General features: G+C 45.5%; 1 protein-coding gene across 2 annotated transcripts; it reads right to left on the bottom strand.

The window, feature by feature from the left end:
- Nucleotides 1-4486: 4486 nt before the first annotated feature.
- Nucleotides 4487-6096, bottom strand: LOC139306179 (histone H2A.Z). 2 transcript variants are annotated; one of them, XR_011599412.1, is made up of 5 exons: nucleotides 5967-6096; nucleotides 5591-5668; nucleotides 5286-5399; nucleotides 5035-5186; nucleotides 4487-4814 (listed from the first exon to the last, which is right to left on the bottom strand). XR_011599412.1 is itself a non-coding variant. In XM_070930139.1 (5 exons), the coding sequence occupies exons 1-5, from the start codon at nucleotides 5967-5969 to the stop codon at nucleotides 4753-4755; spliced, it is 387 nt and encodes a 128-aa protein (XP_070786240.1). In that variant the 5' UTR covers nucleotides 5970-6096; the 3' UTR covers nucleotides 4487-4752. The 2 variants fall into 2 exon arrangements, 1 of the variants encoding a protein (XP_070786240.1); XM_070930139.1 differs by having other exon boundaries at nucleotides 5035-5164.
- Nucleotides 6097-9150: the final 3054 nt, after the last annotated feature.

Raw genomic sequence — 9150 nt, 5'->3', positions numbered from 1 at the left:
GTCGCCCGGCGCGGGACAGTTCAAGTAAAGATCTGCAAACATGGCAACAACTCCGAATAGGTTCGGCTGACCCTGGTGGTGGTGGTGGTGGGGGGGGGGGGGGTTTGTTTACGACCTGTCCGATTGTGTGACCGCTCAGGTTCACCAGCTAGTCTCCAACTGTGTCTGATAATAGCGCTGAGACCAAACAGCCATAAAACATAAAAACAATGCGCTAAAAGAAGCAAAAAAACAACAACACAATGAGCCGCAATGAGTGAACCCTTCCCGTCACACGTGGTCATGTGATCCACTGTCCTTCGACGTTTGTAGGTTTCTCGTTTTATAATTCACCGGCCCCATCACCTATCTGTTGGGTGATGATGATGGTGAGTGTTCTCAGGTCCCTCTCAGGCGTATATATGGGACATTTGTTCCTTACGTACTTGCCCGTAATGTCACTGTCACTGTAAATATAGTGTAAACTATGGAATTCAAACCCACCGAAGTCTTTTCACACGTGGTAAATTCTTCATCTAACTCGCGATGACACGGCTGTTATGAGCTCTGTAAAGCCCAATAAATGCTAAATCCATCCAGTGAGGCCAGATGTGCTAATGGCTTCCAGAGAGCTCCGGAGAGACCGTCCAGCCTGAAGGTAGGGTAGGTGAGCGCCGCTGTTTCACTTCCTGCACTTTAATTACAACCAAATTAAAAGGAGCCCCCCCCCACCACCACCACCACCACCACCGCTCTGTCCCCCTCAGTCTACTCTTAATTGACTTAATGGTTGAGTGGTGCCCTGCCTGGCTGGAGCTGTGGGTGGGGGGGGTTGGGGGGGCGGTGGGCTCATTAGCACTCCGCTTTTCACCAGGCCCACAAAACAAATCATCAATAGCCGAGTGGACAGATGTGCTTGTTAAAGACTCCAAAGGTTAATTATGGATCAGCCGACCGCATTTTGAAGTTCATTACGTCCCAAAGTCTTTTGATCCGTGTCAGTCCTGATACTTAGTCCACCAACAGTTTGGGGGGGCGAAAGAAAATCTGGTGCAAATTTGTAGCTCCTCCTCCAAAAAGGCGCACGAATCCAAAAGCAACCAAAGCCGAAGAAACAAAAGAATAAGTTACGTTTTTGAGAAATCTGGACCAAACTTCATTAAGATTTCTTCATTAAACTTCTAAACTTCCTTCCAGCTTCTGTTGACGTTTCGGAAATTTCAACTTTTTTTTCCTTTTAGAAACTCAACTGCGAAGCGTGTCGGGTTGCAAATCCTCAACAGAGATCTTGGAAGAGATACTGAGGTCGGTAAAGGTAAATATTCCCTTCATCGCATTGTCACCTCCCACCCTCACTTCCTCCCACCCGTCCTTATGCGCTCGCAATGCTCAAAATGACAATGCTAACAAAACATAATGTAACGTTTTACCATGTTCACCGTCTTAGTTTGGTGTGTTAGCATGCTAAATTGCTAAACGCTGGTAAAATCTGAAAGGGGCTGGTAGATTTTCAGACACAAAATAATCACTTGCTATCGAGTGGCAGGAGAATTTAAACATTTATCTGTCAGTGGCTGGTAGCGCCTTTTGGTCATAAACCGAAACATCGGGCAAATTGAAAATTTGACCTGGTGATGGCGCCAGTTTATTAGATTGTATCCTTCAGGTGAACACGAAGGTGTGCGCCAAATCGCATGGCAATCCACCCAAAAGTTGTTTGAAAAAAACCCCCACAAAGCTTAACATCAACCTCTAGCGTCGCAGGAGGAGGAGTCACCTCGGGTCTGTAGGTTTCGTCCTCTGCGGACCGCGAACGTCTGTGCCACATTTCATGGCGATCCGTGCAATAACTGCTGAGATGTTCCAGTCCAGACCAAAGTAGCGGACCCACTAGAGCCACTGCTAGCTTGGCTAAAAATGAAAGTTACGTGCTTGGTGTCTTGAGAAACGACAGCCGGGTGCGGTGACTTTGACACCATCGCACCTGCACAGAGAACAAAAACCGAAACTTGAAACGACAGTTCCTTTGAAGCATAATAATAAGACTTTGAAAAGAAGGCCTGCTTGTTGTTGGTTTTGTAAAGAAAAAGGAATGATCCACAGTGTCTTAGCCAGTGCGTGGTGGGGAGGGCTCTGGCCCCATGGAGCCCTGGACAAGACAAACAAAAGACATTACACGACCTCTTGAAAATGAAAAAACTAGCGCAGAAGCGGCGGCGGCGGCGTCAGCGGCGGTCCGAGAGGATCTGACGAGTAGACTGAGCTGACCCCTGCTCATGATTAAGTGCGTACCAGCGTTCGGCGGTTATGGGTTTCGGTGCGGGTCGCACATGGGATCAGTTTACTGATTACTCCTCTCATTATTTCCTCGTAAATGAGTCACAGTGAGGAGTGCACCCGGGTAGCGTTGGGACTCATTTGTCCCGTTAAGGACCTCGGCCTCGCCTCGCATGTTTGATTCGTTTGGACAAGCCAGCGAGGCCAGCTCCGGTGCTGCGTGCGAGCCAGACCTTTTGTCACGCCGAAAAAGGTTTTCTTAATTATTTTTGAATGTCACATCTGATTTCACTTGCACAAAGAGGGAAAAGGAAACAGTCTTATTCTGCAAAGTCCTTAAGCCTGTGCACTGACACACAACTAACAAGGAATTTGTGCTTTCCTTCCTATTTGTCTTAAAGTTACAGTATAGTTTTGACTGAATTAACTCATTTGGACCACTGCATGTCACTAACTAGTATTTAATTGAAGGGCCCCTTTAAAAAAAATAAGGTCTCTGAGCACCCGTCCCTTTTGTATTTAGTCTTTTCAAAAACTGGCTCGAGTGATGTCACTTGAGTCGGCACCGGCTGGGGCTGAAGACTATAAGCTTGAAAATAAGAATGATTTGTGAGCTTACCCGTTGCTCATCTGCCACGTCAGCCGCTACTACATCCAACCAAACTGCCGGTGGTCGAGTGGCACTCTGGGTAATGTAGGCACCGGGTTTTGACAAGGAAGAAGAAGAAGAAGAAGAAGACATGCAACCAAAAATACGATATCTCTTTTAATGCTGTCTTTTAAGGCCAGCGACTGCGGGTTTATTACAAGCCGGATTTTGTTTTCGTCACGGTATCTGACTACTGATAACACGTGGGTTTCTGGGTAATGAAGTCCTACAAATACTCAATCATCCCTTGCTTTAACTAAGTGTTGCTAAAGTGCAGAGTTGGTTGATGCAGCTTTTTACCAAAAGGACGACTCGGTGTCTATTTAAAGTGCAGCTTCCAGTTTGCCGTAAAACTCTCACTCAAAGTCGTCCGGGTCGCTAAGTTGGAGATGGTTTTGTCCCCATAAATCTGCCTGGACACACACACACACACACACACACACACACACACACACACACACACACACACCACAGATCTCAATCCCGTTTTAAAGCACATCACTCAACTCTGGGTTCAAATTGAACACCTGTGGGGGAACATTTTTGGGTGTTGAATCCACATCGTTATTCCTTTTGGGGGTCATTATTACCCCCCCCCCCCATTCTCAGAAGAGAACTTCCCCGACACAAGAGTCTGACGCTTGATGAATACAGACCCTGGCTTTCTGGTCACTTGGGACTCCATATATCAGAATAAACGAGGCCACGGCTGGCACCTCACGCGGTAGCAGGCTTGCGGTGGTATTATAGTGTCACCTGGTGGTGGTCTAATGTTATGGTTAAGCTTTAACTCAAACCTTTCCTGTCTAGACCCATGGATGATTGAAACGTATGTTCTTTAATTTAATTTATTTAAAATATGTTCAGAATCAACTATGTTCTATGAAATCAACCTCCCTGGTAAAAATTATGTGAGGTTATATAACACCGTAATATAAATCCTATACCATATTTTGTGCATTTTGGAAATGTATTGATGGTTGCATTAATACATTTATTGCACTCCCATTATTTTCTATATACATATTTCAATAGATGAAAGGGGAAATTATTTTTTTACTCCAGATCAAACCACCTCATTTTGAAACCAGGATCGGTCAAGCTGCCGTCGTGCAATAAGCCGTCCATATACCACAATATGCAAAGTGTTCTGACTGTGCCAGTCCAGTCTTTATTCAGAATCCACAAATGACTACAGGGGTTTTCCAACCCGAGTTCACGTCAGTCCAGGGGGGGGGGGCATCAAAGCATGCAAACATGCTTTGAAATTCATGCAACGACAAGGCCGAAAGTGATGGTTCGCATGCTTAAAGCTGGTTCTGAGTATGCCATGACTCTTTCTCCATGTGCAGACTGCGGTAGTCCTTTGCTGCTTTTTTTATTTTTTTTTCTCTCTCTCTCTCTTTATTGGACAGGTGGATTCTTTCAAAACTGGGACAAAACACTAAAGCCAAAAACACAATGAACACCAGCCACACTGGGAGTAGTCAACAGAATATCCACAGAGTAGAAATCAAACCAAAAAAAAAGAAAAAAAAAGGGGAACAAGCTCATGAAAATGAAAGAACTGAAAGAACAAACTGCAAAAACGCCCAACAAGAGCTTTATTAAAACACCACTTTTAAAAACATGGGAACGCCACAAAAGCAAGTTTCAACACAAAACTGCAGGGGGGGAAAAAAATTAAAAAAATCTGAGCTTCTCTGAAGCCACTTTAAAAAAAAAAAAAAAAAAAATACCCCAGCTGAGTAAATGCAAGCTCAACCATACAAATACATTTCTAAAAAGGGTGTTGTAACCTAAAAGACATTTAAACCACTTGATGCAAACTTTCCGAGCACTCCAGGTTATACGGTCTTCTGCTGGCCCTTCTTTCCAATCAGAGACTTGTGGATGTGAGGGATCACACCTGGAAAACAGGGGGGGGGTGGAGGACAACGGATGAGCCATTGACAACATGAAAGACGCGTAAATACTTGCAGTTAGTTGAGAAAAGGGCAGAAAATTAAGAGGCATAGAACGGACAGGGATATATTCACTCGTGCATTTGTAGATTCTTTATCATAAAAAAAAAAAAAAAAAGACCAAAACTTTGAAAATGCCACCCCGGTGCACAACCGTTCCCTTACCTCCTCCAGCAATCGTGGCCTTGATAAGTGAATCCAGCTCTTCATCTCCTCTAATGGCCAGCTGCAAGTGGCGTGGGGTTATACGCTTCACCTTAAGATCCTTTGATGCATTTCCTGCCAACTCCAGGACCTGGAAGGCAACCGAGCATTAGCTATAAAAACACACACACACACACTCTGGTCAGAAAACAAAACCTCCCCAGGGCCCTTTTTCGGGGATAAAGTGCAAGATAAATGGAGGTTAACGTTACCTCGGCCGTGAGGTATTCGAGAATAGCTGCGCTGTACACCGCTGCGGTGGCTCCCACTCTGCCGTGGCTGGTGGTTCTGGACTTCAGGTGTCTGTGGATACGGCCCACTGGGAACTGCGGCGGCGAGACAGACCGGACGTTAGAGGACGCAGAGACACACATACACACACAAAAAAAAAAAGGGTCCGCCGGCCCGCCTGTGAGAGACGGCCACCAGCCGAGCTAACCTCTGCGACGTCCGGCTGTTAACGCTAGCTTGCGTGTTAGCACAGCCGAGGAAAATGAATACATGTCAATGGACAAACCTGCAGTCCTGCTCTCTGCGAGCGCGAAATAGCTTTCGTCTTGGTCTTCCCGGAGTCTTTACCTGCCTTGCCACCGGCCTGGAAAACACGAGTGCTGTTAGAAATTACAGCCGCCAAATCGTGGAACAACGTTAACTAAGGGTGGTCAGTTTTATCGCCCCTTTTAGCGTCCCGTGGCCATTATATTGCTTGCTCAGTGCGGCCAATAACGATAAGTTAGCTAGCATGTTAAGCTACTACAACAGCTAACGCTAGCGGCCAACAGTTAGCTATTCACTGAAATGCACTGGCGGCTATTTAACATTTATTGCCAACAAACCACTATCATACACAGCGTGCCCCTCTGGTGTGTCGCCAGCCGGCATGGACAACTTACCATATTTAACACCCACAAATAATCTCTGACGCCGCAGCACAAAAGCGGGTTTCTTGTTGCCGAGTATCGACTCTTGGTTTGAACTACAGCCCCCCGCCTTCGATTGTCCAGAAAATATAGCCAATTTTTATCCGGGTAACTGCAGGGACAGCGCTAGCCAATCGTATTTCATCATGGGTTTCCTGCCATGGCGTTCGGCCAATGAACGAGAAAAGCCCTCTCTTTGCGGGAAAAGTGGTAAATCTCCGTTTAAAGGAATGCTGGGTAATGTAGTTCCGACACAGGCACAGCCTATTCCCATTGTTTTTTTTCACAATAAAAGAAGTTAGACGCGTGCGTGCATACAAGTGTGCAAAACGGATATCATTATTAGTTAAAAAGGGTATTATACTGTGCCAGAAAATGTAAATGTCAGCCCAGTTAGAGTCCAGTAAGACCTCAGCAGCCTCCCAGTCCACTGATGTCCACACTGTGACACAGCGGGGATGAGTCCAGAGAGTCCGGCTACTTCCAATCGCTCCTCTGGAGGAAGTACAGCCGGCGCTGGCCCCTCATGTAGAGCCCCCCCCCCGTGTTCCCAGCCCTATAGCCTGTTGTCCGGGTGCACTCTAAAGGTATCTGCATTAGTGAACCACCTCGACATCCTCCTCCCCTAATGGATACAGGGGTCAGAGGAGACCTAGTCCTGCGGAAGTCCTCAATCAGAATTTGATGAGCAGGGTCAAGCGCAGTAGTGTAGTTTCGTACTGTGACCACATGAGGGCAGTGAATGCTCATGATTGTACATGCAGTCTCTTTTAATGCAAACTCAGCACCCCCTTCATCATCATTTTCAAATGAAAATACTCCACTATATCAGGATTTACCATTATTATTATTATTATTATTATTAATTTAATGGAAATAGAATTATGCTGACTAGAAATATAAAAAATGTTACACACCAATATTGTTTGTTAATTTCAGGCATATATTGTTGTATATTTTAGTCCACATGAGTGGTTTGTGAAAGTGGTCCTTATGATGCTAACATGCTAGAGGTTAAAGTTTAGCCTGGTATCAGCAGCAGGTGCAGGAACAGTGACTGGTAAAGAGTCATGAAACCAGAGGGTTTAACTGCAGCATTATTGTGTCACAGGCTCCAGTCAAGGGGTGTGTGTCAGGACTTGATAAGACAATCTGTGTGTGTGTGTGTGTGTGTGTGTGTGTGTGTGTGTGTGTGTGTGTCTGGGACAACATGCACAGCTGGTGGTGGGCTGGTCATGTCTAAATCTCATACCATTCATTCCCAGGCATATTCCCCCTTTCAGCAGTCGCTCACTCACTCTCCCCCCTCTGACCTCTACCTCGCTCGCTCATTCTCCTCTCCCTCTCTCCCTCAGTCCTTGTCAATCACCTCCCGGTCTCTCCTGCCTCTGTCACTGAACTTTCAATGGCCTGTTTGAAAGTGTTGATAGTCCACCCCTTCGCCTGTCCCATGTATTCACACTGAGATCCTCCACTTGTAAGCCTTTCTTCCTTTAGGTCTTTAGCCCCCCCCCCGCGAGGTCAGAGAGGACTGAGAACTATCCACAGGACGTTCATTTCAGAGAGAAAACCACCAGTGACAGTGAACCAGGAAGCAAAATTGATACAACCCCTTGAAACTGCAGTAAGGACTCAGCCTTAATGGTACGCGCTCTACCAGGTGAGCTACCGCGGCGTCCCGAAATTCTTTCTTCTTGACCGCAGTGCGACATTTGATACAGTGGATCGTATTGTTGGATAGACTGGAAAATTCAGTGGAACTAAGGGGACTGGTCCTAAATCAGGAACTTTTTAGATTTCAGGTCAACACCATACAAACTTCACATGGGGTACCACAGGGTTCAATTCTTGGTCCTGTTTTATTTAAACTCTACATGCCTCCACTTGGCCAGATTATTCACAATAAGAATGTTCCCTATCGTAATTATGCAGACGATACTCAACTTTATATATGACTGGATGTCCCAGAACGTTCTCCAACTTAATATGGGAAACACTGAAGTAGTTGTTTTCAGGACTCCATCTTAACCTCAAATCAAGTCAGGAATCTGGGAGTAGTCATGGACTCTGACCTAAACCTCTGCAGCCCCATCAACTCTGTTACAAGATCTGCCTTTCATCATATGAAAAATTAAAAAAAAGAAAGACCTCATGTCCACAGCTGACCTGAAAAAGCTAATACATGCTTAGCATAAAGACTGGAAGCAGGGGGAAACAGCTAGTAATTCACTCTTTGTTTCTTGTTTGTTTAATATGCGGTATAAGATATGGTAGGGGTATTTTACTTTATGTTTAATGCTAATTAGCCAATTTTAATATGCTAGCACACTCAACTAAGATGGTGAGCATAGCACACACATGTTAACGTTGTCATTTTGACATGTTGACGCCTAAGCTCATATGCTCATAGAGCTGCTAGCATTGCTGTAGACTCTTAAAGTCTTGCCTTGCTGTAGACAGAGTGTGTTGTCTGTATGCTAAGCTAGGCTAACCACGTTTTGACTTCAGTCCAGCACAGTCACGAGCTTGATATTGATCTCCTCGTCTCACTCTCAGAAAGGAAGTGAACTGGCATATAAAATACTCCTCTTCGGATAGTAATTTGTGTCTGATACAGTTTTTCCGTAGAAAAAGTTAAATTCCTTTCTTAAAACCTCTTAGAAATGACATCTAAACCATCTCCCTCACTGAGCAGTCCAGACTCTGTGTGCAAATATTGTTCACTTCAAAAGTCTATTCTCGGTGTGTGTGTGTGTGTGTGTGTGTGTGTGTGTGTGTGTGTGTTCACTGGAGGGTTCAAGTGTCCGCATAGCACTTGAAACTTGAAAGTTGCATACCAGTCGTGATGTCTGCAAAGTCCTGCTGGTGCGTCCACGCCGTTGAACTGAGATTTAAGTTGAGCGCGGTGAAACTTTCCCTTTCAGCGGATGAATGTGAAGGCAGCCTTCTAGGGTCAAACAAACACGCATCATCCTGCACAGGGTGAAAGAGCACCAAGCAGAACACATTTTTGACTGGAGGGGGGGGGGGGGGGGGGGGGGGGGGGCTTTAAATCATGTCAGAAGATACCTTTTTTTTTTTTCTTTTACAGAATTTTCAGGGACAGAAGTAACAGGAAACCTGACAACGTCTACAACCCACTTGGGGCGGGGTGAGG

This window comes from Enoplosus armatus, chromosome 23 (genome assembly GCF_043641665.1).
Source record: "Enoplosus armatus isolate fEnoArm2 chromosome 23, fEnoArm2.hap1, whole genome shotgun sequence".
Lineage (NCBI taxonomy): Eukaryota > Metazoa > Chordata > Actinopteri > Centrarchiformes > Enoplosidae > Enoplosus > Enoplosus armatus.
Note: the sequence above shows the minus strand (reverse complement) of the source record. Positions and strands in the feature narration are given on the sequence as shown.